Source organism: Lytechinus variegatus, chromosome 4 (assembly GCF_018143015.1).
Source record: "Lytechinus variegatus isolate NC3 chromosome 4, Lvar_3.0, whole genome shotgun sequence".
Taxonomy (NCBI): domain Eukaryota; kingdom Metazoa; phylum Echinodermata; class Echinoidea; order Temnopleuroida; family Toxopneustidae; genus Lytechinus; species Lytechinus variegatus.
In genome coordinates this window covers 59,015-78,294 of record NC_054743.1, presented here as the reverse complement: position 1 = coordinate 78,294, position 19,280 = coordinate 59,015, and the positions used below count along the sequence as shown (strand labels likewise).

The following is a 19,280-nucleotide window of genomic DNA, read 5'->3' as shown; positions in this document are numbered from 1 at the left end:
AACATATTGAGTGAGGAAAAACTTACTGAATGAAGGCTTAAATATAGATCATTACAGTCCATCGAATCGATATTACATTTAATGTGGATTATTGGTGGATCACGTACTGGCAATTGATTTCATGGATAAGATCAACCTCTCCAGCCGAACATTTCGCATGCGTTGATATGTACACATCATATGCGATACCTTTGAACTCGCTTCCTTTTGTTTCTTTTGTTTCTTTGTTTCTTTTGTTTACTCCTTATACACAAACGATATGCCTCTCGCACACGATGTGAGGGGCATTATGTTTTACATTCCCCAGAAATGGGGATTAGATTCAAATTCCGGGGGGACCACTTCCATTGATGAGTGGATACCAGGCACGACCATGGGGTTTCGAAAAGTACCCTAAACATCCTAAACAAGGGAAGCAATTCTTTTCCAGATTATGAAAATGCATCTCTTAACAAGTATTTGGCTTGTGAAACCCTGCAAGTATTGAATATATATCCCTTATTTCAGCATTTTAAACATCGTTTTGACACCCTTATAACGTTACATAGGCCTATATACGTAACGTAGCCCACTCTGTCCCCTTTTACGGGTGGTCGCTACTGGTATCCACTAATCAATGGAAGTGGGCCCCCCCCCCCCCCCGAGCGGCCTCTCGAGCTCTAGGAGGAGTCAAATGTGGCTTTGGAAAGTCGTCCTCAATCGGATAAATCGCTGTTAGCATAGTAGCAACCAGAATTTTGCACACGAAACGCATATTGAATGTTTCCGTCGCAGATGCGAAACGAAAAAAAAATCTCATGTCACACAATTTGCATTGCAGGACTGAGTTTTACGACCATGATGACGGGCCCAAAAAGTCCTTTCCAAAGTCAACTACCGTTGTAAATAAGCGTCCGCGTCCTCAAACGAAAGGTCGGGATTATCGGTTGTAACAAGCCTCACGTCTTTTGACGAACACAATCCTCTGTGAAACATACCTTTGATAAGCCCCTTTTCCGTCATATTATAGTGTGATAACGTTTGACCTTTTAATGAATATACATTTCAGACTATAAACCGAATGGCAAATTGATAGTGGTCCACCAATAGTTAGGTTCATAACTCTATGATGCTGGCTGTGTCGGCTGACAAACGCGCGGTCATCCAGGAACGCTCAGACCCCCGGGGGGGCCACTTACATTGACGAGTGGATACCATGCGCGACCAAAAAAACACGTAAAAAGGATGTCTTTTTCACGACAGGGCACGTTACGTACGTAACGTGAAAAGGGTGTCAAAAACACAAAAATAATGAAAAAAGGGTATCTAATTCGCTATGAAGATTACGTGTTTATGGGTGAATTTGCGGGGATGATAAAACAAAATTAAAATGTTTTATAAAGGATGTCCTTTTTGCCCCAACACTTCGTGTTTAGAGTCCGATTTGCGCGAGTGTAGAAGGTGGGGTCGTACTAAACCAAATAAGGTAAAGCAGACGACCGAAGGACCCGTAACAATAAAACATTCCTGTACTTGTTTAGGGGTTCATTTCAGGGAATATTTGCCAAGAGTATCGTTTTGTTTCCAATACTTGTTAAGGGTAGGGTTTCACACGGCAATACTTGTTAAGGGGTGCGTTTTCAGAATATGGAAATTACGTGTTTAGGGTGCTTTTCGAGACCCCATGGTCGCGCATGGTATCCACTCGTGAATGGAAGTGGCCCCCCCGGGCTCAGACCGGACCCGATATCACGGGCGTGAACACTATATAGTTACTCGAGCAACATAGGGAATCTATGTCATAGCTGTCAAGCCCAGAAACCATAACATCTCGAGATCGTCATTATCTCATGTACTTGTTGCCTGAGTAAGTCATCCCTGAAATAGTAAACATAGTTTAAAGATACAGATTTAAATTATGAAAACTTGTTTCAATTATTTCATTTTCAACTAAATATAAATTGAGTTAAATACAGTGATAACATGTCAGTGCCCTAAATAAAATACCAAGGTCATTTCAACTCAATATAGACATGTTATCAAAAAATTACACACAGAAAATCATGTGTAGAGGATTATAATTTATAATTTGTGAAAATGGTGAATCCTACTCGAAAGCAACTTAGAGATAATGTTTAGACATGAAAAAAATAAAATCATCTGTGAAAGTTTTTACTTGACCCGACTAATATTTTCTGAGATAGGAATAAAAATGTAAATAAATAATATAAAAGAAAAAACAAGCCTTACAGTACAGCTCTACTAAAAAAAAATAATCTTAAGATATTTTCACAGCCCCGTATTTTCCTCTATTCCTTTTCATTGGCATGATTGGCAGGCGTTTTGTCTCAGCTCATATGCACTTATGTATTTTAGACTCCAAAACTTCTTCCCATTACCTGTTACTAATCAGATCGAGATGGCAGCTAAGTTCTCTGGTTCATCCCAGCTTTTGTTATTCATGGACGTTTGCAAAAAAAAAAAAAAAATCCGGGGGTGGGTGGGGCTGCAAGACCTAAATTTTCGAAGATTTTTGTTCTTACATCATTATAATCAAGGATATCTTTACCCCTCCGGTGCGCGTCCGGAATCATGATGTAATTTGGTACGCAGCAAGTGCGATGCAAATAAAATGGTTGGTGAATATCAAATAATTTCATCATATTCATAATTTTCATATTTGGGATAGCAAGTGCGAATTTTTCGTGATTGTATTTCCTTTTATTAAAGTACTGAAATATAGGTGTCCGGTACACTGCCATACTTTGTGACTTCCCATCACTAATATAATGTTTTGAATGCGTTCATACATGTAAAGGGGGCAGAGAAAAGGAAAAGGGATGGGGTGGAGTGGTTAGAGCAGGGACGTCAGAGGGAGACGTACGTCCCTTGGTTTTTAGGAGGACCTTCATATTGCATTGTCATGGTTCTCGTTGATTCCCACGAGTTCGAGATGAAATCTATATTTAGATCATGACGTTTGGAGGGTATCCCCGCTCACGTGATATAATTTGCATACGACAACACAGGCGTGACGTCAGCAGAATTTGTACTGTTTTCCGTTTTGGACCGCTCTGCTTCTCCAACGGACGTACAGCTCCGAATTTAAAAGTTTAGTCGACGTTATTCCTGTCAAAAGTGAAGATGGAGTTTCCCGATCTCGGTCAGAATTGCCATGAGCCAACATGTAATCAATTGGGTAAGGTTTGGTTTGAAATTTAACTCTCATAAATATATCAGAAACATTCGTGACTTTTACCTCACACTTTTTAGAACATGTGGGACTACAGTACCGTACCGGTGTATTTTGACTGAGCCTGAGGACTCCATGATGATGTTTTTTTATATATATATTTTGACGTACCATAAGGGCACTAGTATTCAACCCAGCAAAATTCAAAGATTTTGACATATTCCCCAAAATATTTAGAAATAGGGAATTTATCTTATTTATTTATCTTGGAGAGTAGACTAGTCGTAATATCGGTTGAACATGATGAAACCCATGCCTACCTCACTCTGCCAGGCCCAGGGTAATCTGTTGTCGGTATTTTCTTTATCAGTCAACTGTATGTGCGGAGGATGGAATTATGCAGTGAAAGCCTTTTGCACTGTATGGCACTAGTATTCAACCTAGTGAGGAAAGCTAGCAAAGCTCAAAAAGGGTTTAGATTGCTAAATTAGATCTAGATATATGCACTCTAGGCGACACCGCAATACTTACCCGTGTTAAGAAACTGAGACTCCACTCACGCGCATTTGGGCAGCTCTAGCTTAGAACTAAGCTTTCTTTCCGTAAAAAATCTTTATTCGTATGATTCAATAAATGTTAATAAATATATAATTACTCTTAAATCGGTACTCACCGGTTCTTTTCTTGAATTTTCTGCCAAATTCCCACGCTTCTGGCTTCAATTCTGCGATGGATTCTGTTGCCATAGACAGCTACACATGCAACTCTATTTATAAATGGAGCGCCCCTTACGAGAGTTGTTAATGCCGCGGAAAAATTGTTAGGCATTTTGGCCTGTGGTCAAGGCGTTCTTTTGTTCTATTTTTTTTATAGGTATGAGATCGAAATCACAGCGACTATTCACACTGTTCCATAATGATTCCGAAAGGAGGTGCAGCACCCCCCACCCACATGGGCGCAAATCCCAGGGGGACACTTCCCCCTAACCCAAAATAGTAGGGGCACATTATCAAATGTCCCCCTACTATATGATGGAAAGAAATAGGCCTACATCATTTAAATCGAAGTAAAACATGTATTTTGGACGAGACGACCTTCTTTTGGGGGTGATAAACCTTCCTTTTTGTTTTTTTTTGTTAGTTTGTTTTTGTTTTTTTTTTGCCTGTTTTCCAGCCCCTGGTCCCCTACCTTAGATTTCCACCCTTGCCTCCCACTACTCTTGATATTGTTTGCGAATCTGTTTTGTAAATTAAAGGGGAATTTCACCCTGATAAAAAGATGATGAAAATATGAGAAAAATCATTTCAAAATATCGATGAAGGTGTTATTTGACAAAAAAATGGAGTTGATAGAATTTAGAATGCTTGATTTATTGTGACGTCTATAACGAGCAGTTGCTCTATCCTAAATATAAAATGCCCAAATTTCCCATTTTTAATGGTCCGTAACGACCCACTTTTTTCTTTTTGATAACAAGTATGAATTGATATAGGCCTACTAAAATGTACCATAAAAATCATTATCATGTATTTCTTGACATTTCATTTACTTTTTTACCATAATAATAGCTGCTTGCAAAGGCCTACGCCGTCACAAAAAAACCCGGGGGGGGGGGCACTTACATTGACGAGTGGATACCATGCGCGACCAAAAAAAAACGTAAAAAGGATAGGGCACGTTACCTACGTAACGTGATAAGGGTGTCAAAAACACAAAAATAACGAAAAAAGGGTATCTATTAATTCGCTAGGAAAACCGTCGTGTTTAGGGTCTAATTTGCGGGGATGATAAAACAAAATCAAAATGTTTTATAAAGGATGTCCTTTTTGCTCCAACACTTCGTGTTTAGAGTCCGATTTGCGCGAGGTGTAGAAGGTGGGGTCGTACTAAACCAAATAAGGTAAAGCCGACGACCGATCGAAGGACCCGTAACAATAAAACATTCCTGTACTTGTTTAGGGGTTCATTTCAGGGAATATTTGCCAAGAGTATCGTTTTGTTTCCAATACTTGTTAAGGGTAGGGTTTCACACGCCAATACTTGTTAAGGGGTGCATTTTCAGAATATGGAAATTACGTGTTTAGGGTGCTTTTTGAGACCCCATGGTCGCGCATGGTATCCACTCCTGAATGGAAATGTCCCCCCCCCCCGGGCAAAAAAAAAATCTTACCTTTGAAAAAGATTGGTGGGGATGGATTTTCCTCGAACGCATACCAATTTTTTTTCTGCTATTTTCATAATAAACTTTAAATGAATTCAACTTTGCACTACTTAATTTTTTCAAAGACAACATAACAAAATTACATCTCGTCATCATCATCATCACCACTATCATTAGCATCACCATCATCATCACCACAACCATCATCATCACCAAGATAATTTTCATCATCGTCATTGCCATCATCATCTTTTTTTTTCTTTATTTTTTCCCCATCCCTTCTTTTTTTTTCTTCCAATATTCCTCCTTTTTTTTAGAGCGGCACACCGTCATGCTCCCTCACTGATTATCCGCCTCTATATGCTTGGTGTTGTATAAATTGGCGGATACCTGAATGAAATACTGAAGAGAAAATAAGGAAAGGGAAAAAGTAAGAAGAAAAAGAAGATGAGGAGAAGAAAAAAAGAAAGCCAAACAAATGAAACAAAACAATGTCAAAATTTCGTAATAAAGTCTTCTACGTCAGTTTAATAATGTTTTCATTGAAATGAGAACATAAAAAAATGAAACAAGTAAGATGGGCTATACATCGTAGCAAAGAAATAGAGGGAAGCTCCGAGACAATAAAAAGGGTGAGAAAAAGAAAAGACTTTGAAATACTCACAACACGAGCATAATAAAAAAATATGGAATAAGCAAGGACAAGTAGCTGAGGGACACCCCCCCTCTCTCTCTAGTTATTTATGTATCAAACTCGCATACACAAGAATTTCTTACTAATCAAAATATTGCGAGCAAAAAGCACGAGCTGACATTTTTTTAAATATTCAAAACTGATAGAGAGACACATTTTAAACAATTCATGAATCATAATAATTATACAACCAGCTTACCAATCGAATCATTCGATTGCGACAAATGATCTGAGAATTAATGCTTTTAGGAATTCATTAAATTAAAGCAAAGTATCTCAACATTAAAATAATTAAGGCGGGCGCAAGGTATCAGCTAATACACCGATAATTTTTTTGGACATTTGAGGTATTTTCGGTAATCATGAAAAAGATTAATATTTCATGAAAGCTCAAATCCCGAAGAGCGGAATATTTTTATTAATTGACTTTTTAAAAAAATGTTCTAAGCTCCATTTAATATTTGATTATAAGTCGATGCATTAAAAGCTGAAAAATAAAGTATTTTGTGTTCCTCTATCATAATTGTCTTTCTCTTTAACCTGGTTCTTTTTTTCTGGGGGGAAGCATTTTGGTTAAAAAAAGAGAGAAAAAAGATAATTGCTGGCTTGTGGACGCCCGGTGTGGACGGTGGTAGGGACACCCCCCCCCCCCTCCGTAGTTACGCCAATATGGGACCAAATGATCCTAAATGTCCGAGGCGAAACTTGTGCAATCAAACGTTATTTCTGAATAAATTAAAGCTTGCGCTGTTCAACTTCAATCTCTTTCAGCTAAATTTGCGATGAACGCTGCGTTATGAAATATATAATTATCAACATCTGGCGAAAAGAATAACCGACCGATCACCTGACGAGAACGTGTATACGTGATCTGCATATCAGGTCCGATCGAGAGTCAGAAGTGAAGGACAACTGCCAAGAAAATCAGGAAAAAGTCGTCAAAATGTAAGTTCCCTTCATTTCTTTCAATTTTTTTTTACTTAATGAAGCATAAATGTATCATTAAAGCAAAATTTCAACAAAAGCCTCAAATTTAGCTAGTACTTTTGTTGAAATTATAATAAATTTAGATCCACATAAATCTCTAACCCAATTTTAGCACTGATGTCGCCTATGAGGTCCATACATGTAATGTTTGGACCTCATTGGTACTAGGAGTGGATATATGTAACTGTAAGTCTCTGCCTTTGATTAATTCCCTGTTTGGTCTCGTCTCAAATGGTCTTGTCCATATTGGGATGGGACAAGGGCAGATTGAGAGACAGGGCCATCTTTCATCGCTAGGTTGAATACTAGTGCCGATGGATCGAATACTAGTGCCAAAACCCATCGCCATATAATTTGATCGCCAGTGCACACAGGCGACTGGTTGAAGAAAAAGAACAACCAGCATATGCTCTTGGAAAAAAGACGGGTCTGAAGTTCAGGTAATTTCTATATTTCTATATATTTGAGGAAACTCTCCAAACGGGTAGAATACTAGTGCCCTTAATACGGTATACTTCTTCATCATTGAGCCTTGAACCGCCTGCCATATGTGTATAATGCCTCTGAATCCCAAGATTTAACAACCACTCTTATTTTCGTAAGCCAGCTCGTGAATCATGATCCTATTAATGTACCAATCACATAATTATACACACAGGTAGCATCACTCCCAATACTAGGAAAGACAGGATTTCATCTAGCAAATCAAGAAAAAAATCAATTGAACTGCCAAAGTTTGGCAGTTCAATGCGGAATCATGGGCAAAACTGAGGCTTTGCCCAAATTAAAGAAACAGGGTTGCCAAATATGTGCTAAAGTTGATGTTTAGCCCAAGATTTTTACCAGCTTTAGTTAATAGGATGGGTTTTTGAAAATTAAAAACTGAAAAAACAAACCAGAGATTAGATGTAAAATCAAATCTCTGATAAATTCTAGTATTATATTACCTCAATGCCAAATGAAAATGTGGTTAGCAGATTTCTTATGAAATTTACCCCCTTCACCTTTTCATATTTACTAGAAAAATTCACCATAGATCTACTTTTGTTTTCATTCAAAAAATAGTTTCTTGTCTTCACACAATACAGGTTTCTGAGGGCAATCATGGAATATATTTCAGTTTGGAAAAATTGCATAGTTATTGTTTGATTTTTTTTGCCAATCAAAAATTTCAAAAAAGGGAGAGATTGTTTCCTACATGTACTTCATATTTTGAATATTGTCTCTCATATTCATAATTTGGCTATGGCTAGGACAATTTAACTTGCCCAGGAGCAATACAGTAATAGTTGTCATGAAGGGTTCTATGGCACATCTGGGGCTCGTCTTACAAAGAGTTATGATTGATCCGATCAATCGCAACTATGGAAAGCCAGCAAAGTCAACATATGAAAGGCATGTTTGTTCAAAAAAATTTCTAGATATGAATGTATATCCATAAAGTCATTGAATTCTTGACAATTTGGTGTGTTCTCCTTTGTTTACACATGACATTTTGCAAATTTCCTGTAAAAAACTATGACACTGATCTGGATTCCAATACGATTGATCCAATCGATAGTAACTCTTTGTAAGACGGGGCCCAGATGTGTTTGAAATTTTGGTGTGTGGCAACTTTAGATGGAAACTTTTCTAGAAATATTTTTTTTTTTTTTTTTTTTGCTTGTAAATTATTTTTCTGCTACAAAATCCTTTATTTGTGATTGATAACCTTTTTTTTTTCTTGTCAAATTTTTGGCGGACGGTTTTGCCCCCCTTGTGGAAAATCCTAGGTACGCAACTGGCCTTTAGGTTAACGTTGTGCTAAAGGCTGTCCTTATTTTCCATCATGATTTATAATAAATAATATTAGGATTTTTTATTTCTCTTTTCATTTGCAGATTTTCTCCCAATGAAATGTGATTCCTGCTCAAATATTTTCTGGTAAGTAATTACATACCATATTTGTTTGAAGCTTGATCTTCATCGGATGATTAAAGCATTTGGAGCAGTCTGTGATTGTTTACTTTAATAAGTAGGCCTGCAGTACATGTAGGAATGTTGAATCTTAATCATTTTGCCTGCATTACTATACTGTATGATAGAAAAGTTGCTTCTGGGTTGGGAACCGATTTGAGCAGTTCACTTCACATCCTCTATACTCTACAGACAGCGTTCCCCTCTGTATAGGCAACCTACGTGTATGCCCAAAATTTGATATTAATAAATGATAATTGAATTTTACCAGTAATACACTTTTCAACAAATATACGACTTTGAATGGTTTCAGTTTTGAAAATAATGAGAATCTTGTAATCAACACCACATCTGTGCAGTATCATAAAACAAAAGTCTATTTTTAAATGGAATTCCCAGTATTTCAGGGAATAAATACATCTTTTTTGGAGTAATGGGATATAGGTTTTTCACACTATGTGCAAGATGGGTAGCCATCTTCGTAGGAGATGAAACCAAAGAATATATCGTCGGCCTTATGCCAAAAGGGCCTTAACCCGATTTTAGGGGTTCTGAATATTTTATAATAAATTTAACACATTTCATGTAAAACTTAATAACTTAACACGTTTATCGAAATTGGCTTCAAAAGCAAAAAACGACCACAAACTTTTGATTATTAGAGAGGCCAAAACCTTTATAAACGCCATTATCTCGGAATGGCCAAAAGCAGTTAAGGCCCTTTTGGCATAAGGCCGACGATATGTTTAGAAACTCAGAACAGAAGGATTTCTTGGAAGTATTGTGATGTGAAGCAACCAATGGATCATTCATCTTCTTTCTGACTTATGAAAAAAAAATAGAATTCACAACCTTCAATGATTAAGGGGATGTTGTTCTGATTAATCTAGTTCTGAATGTGAATAAGATGAAGGCATTCCATGATCTCAATGGTCATTTTTTGTGTAAATTTGAGCAATAGTCCCCCCCCCCCCATTTCAATCAACACACAGTCATTTCTATTGCAATTGTTTAAAAACATGTTGGTATTTTTTCTTTGCAAATTTGACTCTTCATGGTGTTCAAATTTTCTATATTTCATTTTAGCAAGAACCACATTAGATATGACCAGCATAAGTGTGCAGCAGGTTTTAGGAAGGTAAGATTCCTTAATAACTTATTTGCTTACATGATCAAAATTATACAATATTACATAGAGATAAAATTACCCTTTTTTTGTACTGTATTGTATGCACTTTACAATTTTGAATGGTGTTTCTTTACTACTTTTAGTGTACAACTATGAATCAATTGATTTTTTTTTCTTTTAAGTTAATCCCATTGTAATCTTCAGAATGCTTGTTTACTACATTTTTTTTATAGCAAAACATGGTCCCTTTTTAGAATTCCTTTTCATCCTATTATATCAATCATTTTGCATTTTGGAATGTGCCTATTGATATGCAGATTGATGTATAGTGAGTGAGTAAGCAGTTTACACTCCATGGAAGAGTATGTGGTCATTGTTGGTATGATCTTTTAATACCAATCATAACTTGCAATTTTCTTGTTTTATAATTTTAAGGATGTTCAAGTCCCGGTGTGCCCTCTGTGTAATAAGCCTGTACCAGTGAAGCGAGGGGAAGCCCCTGATATAGGCGTGTCCGATCATATAGACCGTGAGTGCCAGTCTGACCCTGCTGTCAAGAAAAGAAAGGTCTATTCCAACAGGTGTACCAAGAAAGGATGCAAGCAAAGAGAAGTGAGTTTGTCTTCACCATAAGGTTATTCACCTTATGGGTGAATAAATCGATGACGCGACAATTGCTCCTGTTACAATTGCTCCAGGCTTTAATTTGTCTGAGATTTATGGGTAATGTTTTATGTTATGTTTGGGATTAGGTTTTTTAAGGTAAGGTATAATGTTAACCAAAGGTTGAAGATGATCATTCGATTAATGTGTGGAACTGAGAGTGGAGCAATTGTTGCTGGAGCAAATGTCATGTAATTGAATAAATCATCATGCTTAAAATTTTCTATGAAGTTTGGTGATGCCCAGTTACATTCACAATTCATAAATGTTCAGTATATCCTGCACATATAGAATGTGACATACAGTGTGCTGTAGAATATTGCTGTTGCTTGTAAATGCATGCCATGTCTTTATTATTATCCCCTTCCCCTCCCCCATTATTTCTGATAGCAAGTTGGGGTAACCTTCAAAAGTCTATCAATTTTGCTAACCTCCCATGTTAATTCTGAATTAAGTAAATAATAATGAAATTTTGAAAAGATAAATTGTGTATTTATTTTAATCTACTAGTATTCTGTTTATACAAGTATTTTTTTTTGATCTACTAGTATTCTGTTTATTATGCATTCATTTGTATTAATCTTTGTAAATGATTTTTTAAGGAATGTGAGAGTCCAACTTCTTAGATGTTAGCTGATTTCAGCTGTTTTTGCTTGTGTTGACCCACATCTCAATAATGATGTTTCATTATGTTGACTTTGAAATGTGGAAAATAGATAATAAAATATTGTTTTGAAAATTGTTATCTCTTTGATTTGTTTGTTTGGGATAGCAAGCATGTCAAAACATTTGAGATTAAGCTAAAAACTTACCTCTACTTTAAACTCATATTGTCAATTATTTTTTGTTATTTGTTATTCTTCATTGTTTGCTCCCCCTTCACTTGTGCGCCTTGAGCATCTCTTACGAGATGGATATAGCGCCTAATAAATTACATATATTATTATTATAATTATTTTTGGTGTCAAAATAGTATCAATGGTAACATGTTCGATTTATCTTTATTTTTGTTTTTAATTAGCTTGTTCCAGTTTTATGTTCCTCCTGTCATAAGAACTTCTGTTTGAAGCATCGGCATACTGTGGACCATGATTGTCAAGGCTTCCAAAACTCGGGAAAAAATGTATCTAAACAAGGGTGAGATCTTGAATGATAATTACCATTGTGTCAAATACTAAAAAATGTATACATTGTACAACCTTGACTTAATGTGTGGATCACTGGATAAGTCTCTAGACTTTGAACCAAATATTCTGGGGTTAACCCTAAAAGGCCCGGGAGGGAGGGGCAGAATCTCCCCTCGACATGTTTTGTGATTAATCCGCCGTGCGAATTTTTTTGACCGTGCCGCTCACTGACTTTTTACTTGTCTTGCGCAACTTTTGAGATCTAATTTGCGATGCCCAGGTACACAGTTACAAAATTACGTAACACATGTCAGACCCAAAATTGCTCAAAAATGTGAATACATGTACAAATCCAATGCAAATTGTGTATTTCGCCAAAATTCATAAATGTATCATTATTTCTACTTTTTACTGATTAAACTTAATTAATTTTATCTTGTTCATGATCAGAATTAAGTCTCCAACAATTTCCATGAAAAAAATAAAAAGTAAAAAAACAAGAAAAATACTTAAGAAAATTTAAAATACAGTAAAAGACATACGGAAAAATTGTGGTACCAATTTTTTTCTTATGTACATTTGATCAGAATTCTACAAAGAGTATGTAAATAAAAAATTTGCAATTCGGGGGCCATAATAATAATAAGAGCAGTTGTTTTATTTCATGCATAAACTAGAACTGCAATCGTTTCAGAACGATGTGCATGCATTGACGTCTCTGATTTAATAGGGGGCAAGAAACAGAAGGAGATAGAGAGAAAACTCTAGATGATATACATTCTCAAAATATTAGAGGGCGCTATTTCTTAAAGGAATGGCCACTGATGCGTAAAACACAGTTGGATTATGTGAAATGATGCAATTGGCAAACCCTGAAAATATGAGACAAAAATAAATTCAAACAAGGAAGTTATGGCAATTCAACTATTTTAAGACTTTGCAATAGAGGGTGCTATTTCTAAAGTTATGGTCACTAATTATGGATAACATGTCCACCAAATTAGAATAAATTTGGATGAGGAACGGTGGCAGGGGAGGACTTACAAAAATTACATGTTAATCAAATTGAATTGTAGCACATTTTGCTCTCCATAGGAAGTTACATTCTGGAGTAAACAATTTTAGACCATTTGGTACCCTATACGTTGTTGTTGAAAATGTGTCCATTGTGAGCAGTATACCATATGTTCAGATTGACTTATCTTGAAATTTTCTGTTTTAACCTATGTCGTATTATAAAAAAAGACATTAAAAATGAAGGTTTTGCACAATAATTTTAAGCTGACGTCAGATTTTTGTCAGTTTCTGTTACAAAAGGTTGATGAACGGTTGAAGTATATATCAATACTCATATCAGCCAAGATAGAAAGAATAAGCTTCAATAATAAGGAAATAAGAGCAAGTTGAAGTTGTGCTGACATTAAAGTGCATTTTAGGGTATTTTGCTGATTTTCGGGAGCATTTTTCAGATATTTCGTCAGTTGTAAGGTATATATTTTTTTTAATGGCATGAAAGGGCATATCTTGAAGACCCTAAATTAAAAAAAGGGTACGGGTTTGGCCACGCATGACGCAATGAGCTTTCAAATGTAAGCGTTTTTGAAACTTTAGAGGGCGCTATTTCAATGATGGAAAATCAGTGATGCGTAAAAATTGAGTAGCATATGTTATGATACCGTAATCAATTCCTGAAAGAATGAGCTCAAAATGAATAAAAACAAGAAAGTTATGGCCATTTTACGATTTTTTTACTTTACATTTCAATAAATATGACTTTTTGAAGGAAGGCTATTTCGGATTTGAATTTAGGGCATGAAGATGGCATTTTGAAGGTCAAGTTATACGTCGCAGATGATAGAGCAACTCTTGGACTATCTATTGCAATTTGTTAGAATTCTGTAGCATGCAGGATACGGGAGTTTGGACGGGATTAGGAATGGTATGCAAATAGACTTGAAATTTACAAAATGGCGCCTGCACGGTCATGCATGAGTGATTTTGGAAAATGAAATAGGAGGTGCACAACTAGGGTTGTTGGAGACAATGCCTGCCAAATTTGGTTGAATTTGGATGAGGGACGTGGCCTGGGCAGAGTTAACAAACTCTATGTGTTAAGTGAATGGGATTTTTGGCAGAAGACGAAGAAGAAGAAGAAGATTGCGGAATAGGAATATGGAACAAGAACAATGCATTGTCGCCGTTGGGCGTCAATGCAATAAGCATAATCAATTCTTTTTTTTTTTTAATCTTATTTTTTCAGAAAAATTAATCATACAGCCTTGTAGATTTTATTGCCAACTACCACTGTGCAAATTTTTGCAGCGCTCGTGCGATCAACAGCTGAGATCTCAGGGGGGGAGCGGAATCCGCCCCCCCCCCCTCGGCTGTGAGAAGGGTCCAAATATCCTGGCTCTTTTAGGGTTAAAACCCATGGCTTCACTTGGCAACACATTAATCAACATTTGCCACTCTTCACCCAGATAAAGCACCCGATTGGGAGATTTTATGAATGCCTGAGGACCTGAATATACTTAGCTGGATTTATAATGTGCAGTGTTTAGAATCATTCGTATTGAGAGAAAAAATGTTAAGCTCTATAAGTAGTGTGTTGTTCCACAATTTTAATCATTATTTAGAGCATTTTTGTACAAAATGATGGTGTTTAAAGAAGAAATGTGTCTTTCAAATATTTTTAGCCAGAGAAACATTTAAGATGACATTTTTTTCTTTGTTGCAAAAATGGTTTCAAAAGATACATTGTATATGTGTGTTAATCTCCAAGGGAAAAAAATGTCCGCTGCAAATTGAATTACTCTATGTTTGAATATGTGGTGGCTTACTGAGGGTGAATGGGCCCAAAATGTCCAAAATAATCTCTATATATTAAAACAGTAAAAAAGAAACCCTGTGTGAATTACCATGGATTTAATACGAAAGTTAACCAACTCAAAACATGAACCCCATTTGAGAAAATATATTTTCCCCTGATTTAATACATGTGAATAATTCAAGCGCTTAATAGAATTTTAGGGTTGTAGTACAATACATCCAATATCCTGTTGTTATTTCATTCATCAGGGCAGCTGCAATTAATAGGCAACAAGTCAATAATAGGCCAGCGCCTTCATCATCATCATCATCATCATCTAGAAATCGGCCTCAGCAAACCTCTTTGACTGCACTGGGAAGAGATCTTGACAGGTAGGTTGTGACAAAAAAGTAGTAGAGTGGGCTTATTGTAAAAAAGAGGGTCCTCATAACGGGCTTCGGAACTACAAATATTAGTGAAAACGGGCGTCCTTGGAATGGTCGCCTACATGTGAGTGCGTATTAATCCCTATGGAACGGGCATATGTTCATGCAGCTAGCCTAGCAATACGGACGCCAGGTGCGCTAGCGCAGAGGCGAAGGTCAGACAGCGCTTTGTGGCCGCTTTTCACCAAAATTGCAGCTCATTGTAGCAGATCAATACAGCCGGAACGACGTAACGGAAAATATGCAAAGCTTTGGAGCGGATTTCTTTCTTCTTTTTCCTTGATAAAAAGGAAATGCTATGCTTTGAAGCGGCTTTCTTTGTTCTTTTCTCAATAAGACAAAAATGCTACCTCGGAAATTTGAGTGTAAAAATGGGGGTCCCCTCCGCGGCACATACCCACTTTGCATTCTATTCGGAGTGCCCCCCCCCCCCGGGCGCATGTGGCTCTTGCCCTGCATGCTTATTGCGAACAATAGAGATGCCAGCATCATCACTACCATCGCAAATATAAAAATATGCATTATTTGTTTTATGAAACAGGTCAGCAATATGAATTTGTAGTGGAAAGCGTGTTTGAATCCTCTAAATTTTTGAGGATCACGCAGATGAAAAAGGTCAAACATACTTGCTATTATGACATCACAGGCACATCTGATATGTGCACATAAGTAAACGCCAAGATGCCTTTCCTTTTAATAAGACAATGGCAAAGAGAAGCTGCTGAAAACTGCTTATCTAATAAAAGAGAGCCAATGGAGTAAATTAGAAAGTTTTCGGTCCTAGCAGAATCTTCGTTGGAGGCAAAATTACAAACATATTAAGTGGAACAACCATATAATATAGACCACAGACAAGCTACAGCAACACTAGAAACAAGGAGACAAAAGGGGCATTAGTGAGTAGAGAAGACCAATCAGGTTAGTGAAGGGGATGAAAGAAAAGGAGTAGGCAGACACAAAGGGAAGTTAGTGTAAGTAAGGCCAATGAAAGACCTCAGCCAAGAGGGATTAACATAATGAGGCAGGCAACATCAAACTGGATCTGGAACAAAACAGTGATAGAGGGTATGAGGAAGAGATTAATAGCAAGAGAATTAGTGAGAGGTGGGTCAAACAGGTTACAAAGAAAGGCATAATAAACTGGTGCATAAGAGTGGGAAAAAGGAAAAGAATGGGGAACAACTGATAATGTGCAAAACACATATAAGTATACATTTAACAAACTAAGAGAAGAAAGTGTAAATATTTATCTATAAGTAATATATAAATAAATAAATCCAAAAAAGAAATGTATATGAAAAAATGAAAATATACATATGGTGTAACTGATATTGTAATCCGCTAGGTGTGAGGGGGGGGAGAAAAAAAACCCATAAGACTATATAGTAGGAAAAAAAAACCTGTTTATGTGAAAAAGAGGAAGCAAATTGCCTACAAAGGTAAAAGCAAATATAGAAGCTGAGGTTGTAGGAGAAAGGGGGTGTATTATGAAGAAAGCATAGTATACATGTAAATAAGTAAAATGAATATGTGATGAATCTAAAAGAGGTGAGTGGAGAAAAAAAAATTAGAATATAATAATTATTATATTGCCTGAATAAGGAAGGAAAAATTGGAGCTGAGCTTGTATGAGATATGGGAGGAAAGTAGAGGAAGAAACTATTCAATAGAGTCGAGGGAAAAAATTAAAAGTATATATAAATGAAGGTAAACAGGAAAGAATAATCAGTCGTTCCCCTCTTGGATATTCAGGCCATGAGGTTGGGTGCATAAAGATGCATATTTGAGATGGCGTCTCAAAATGGCACAGTTCTCCACAAGAATGCACGGCTGGGAGGTTGCATAGAAGCAAAGCATGAACACAGGACTTGTATATGCACTCAATATTGGCTACATCCTTGAACCTATTATAATAATAATACATGAAATTCATGGAGTGCACTGACAATCTCAAGTAGATGCTCATGGTGTTTCAATTACCCTTACAATATAAATACCAGTCTTGATGTCATTCATAATCTCCTTGTTTTTGTATTCCTGTTTTTTTCTCTGCAGAGAGAGGAGAGAGAGACTGCTAGCAGGAAGACAACGTGGTGTAGATAGTACAATGCAAGCAGGCATGGTAAGAACATCAAGGAATTTTAGTCCTTCCCTTTCTCAATGGTCAGTACCTTGACTTCAAAATAAACTTTACATCTACACAGTGGTGTGCAATGTCCAATCAAGGATATTGTAGCATGTGCATCTTGTTAGAAACACTCACCAATGGTCAGTAGCACAAAACTTTTCAACTGATCTTACATTGTACACGTGGTTGCACATGATGATTAATGATTTAAAATTGTGGGGTTGGTTTGTTTTTTTTTTGGTGGGGGAGGGGCAAAATAGCTGTAGTGTCAGGAATTTAAAACAATGGAGATAATAATGATGTGACATTAGATATTTTTTTAGTCTGGGCTTGAAGTTAACCCAGATCATATTTTGGGAACCAACAATAAATGGCACTATACAAATGCTGCTCATCATCAAGATCATGTACAATAAAACCACATTTGTTTTAATCCTTCACCTTCGATTCAGTCAGAGGACGAGGCAATGGCTAGGGCCATCCAGATGTCATTAGCCGAAGAGAACCAATCGTCCAAGTCAGCAAGGCCACCTGTGAATCCAAGGTCACTACAGCAGGAGGATGAAGACCTTGCACTAGCCAGGGCGCTGGCTGCCAGCGAGGAGGAAGAGAGGAATCGTCGCAGGCGACAGGTAAGAAGATAGTTATTCATTTGAAATGGGATTATTGATTTTATATAAACCATATTTAGTTTAATAATGACCTGAACGATTTTATTTTGATATTAGGGTCCTGTAACAAGGTTAGCGATTAATTGCTAAATGAAGTGGCCTATCATAATCATCGTTGCATGCACATTTTGCTCATTAGACTGACTGGGAACCAATCAGAATTGTTCTTTCAAATAAGCGACTAATCGCAGTAATGCTACTCAGATGGTGTCTAGAAAATATAAGTGGTAATTCATCTCTTTGTTTGATGAAATATTCAAAATTTTCATTATTCGTTCAGGTGTGATGAAGTGGAGGGTAACTTCTCAATATTGATACATATAACTTCCTTATGAATGCCTGTTTCTTTTATTTTTTTGTGTAGAAACATTGCATTTTGGGATGTTTTAGTTGTAAACTCAATTCATAAAAATAGTTTTATTATTTTCTGTACAATTTTATACTTTTATTTTGCATGTTTTTATATTTCCCACTTTCCTTATTTTGGTTTGTTACACAGGTCGTCTATTAATTCTGCTCAATAATGTTGATTCTGTTCCATACAGCAACGGCAAGATTCTGAAAGTGATTCTAAGTGTTCTCTCTCCTGATTGGTCAAGTGGCCACTCCTCCCCACTGAATGGACCAATCAGCATTGCTAGTAGCTTGGTGCCTATTCCAGTCATGACAGCTAGGCTATTCTCTCATCATGTGAAGACAGCTCATGACCGATGCTAACGCTGGGAACATCTTCCTTTGCCATTTCATTCATTGAGCAAGATGCTAAGGGTTGCATGATTGAATTTTGAAATATTGCAACATTGAAACTTCCTGAAAATGATATGTGGGATATTTGGGTCATATTGTCAAAAGTTATATGTCGTTATTGTCAAAAGCTGAAGTTTGAAATGAGAGAAGAAAGCGATATGAAACCTACCCAATCCAACTCACCAGAGTCAAAGGGAAATGGTCAGAATGCATAATCAATCTTAACCAATTGCCCACTCCCAACCCTTTCCTCACTTCTTCTTGCTTTATACAGTGTGTATGAACAAAAAAATAACACTCTGGAAAATCTCTGTGAAAAAGATGTACAGGATCAGAATTAATGACCTTACATTCATGTTACAATATCAATGTTAAATTAACCCTGAAAAGACTGGGGGGGGGGGCTGATTCAGCCCCCCCCCCCCTCTACATTTTTTGTGATAAATCCGCGAAATTTTTTGACCACGTCGCTTACTGACTTTCTACATTCAAGTCTCGCGCAACTTTTGATACCAAATTTGCAACCCCTGTGTACGCGGTTCAAAAATTACGCAACATTTCGTAAGTGCATGCAGACCCAACATTGCACA

At 36.7% G+C, this 19,280-nt stretch overlaps 1 protein-coding gene across 2 annotated transcripts; it reads left to right on the top strand.

Moving 5' to 3' along the window:
* Positions 1-2,997: 2,997 nt before the first annotated feature.
* Positions 2,998-19,074, top strand: LOC121413176 (AN1-type zinc finger protein 2A-like). Of its 2 annotated transcripts, none has more exons than XM_041605937.1 (9): positions 2,998-3,178; positions 8,895-8,937; positions 10,057-10,108; positions 10,535-10,711; positions 11,784-11,899; positions 14,968-15,090; positions 17,200-17,266; positions 17,725-17,904; positions 18,489-19,074. In XM_041605937.1, the coding sequence occupies exons 1-9, from the start codon at positions 3,124-3,126 to the stop codon at positions 18,531-18,533; spliced, it is 858 nt and encodes a 285-aa protein (XP_041461871.1). In that variant the 5' UTR covers positions 2,998-3,123; the 3' UTR covers positions 18,534-19,074. The 2 variants fall into 2 exon arrangements, with proteins under 2 accessions (XP_041461871.1, XP_041461872.1); XM_041605938.1 differs by having other exon boundaries at positions 18,443-19,074.
* Positions 19,075-19,280: the final 206 nt, after the last annotated feature.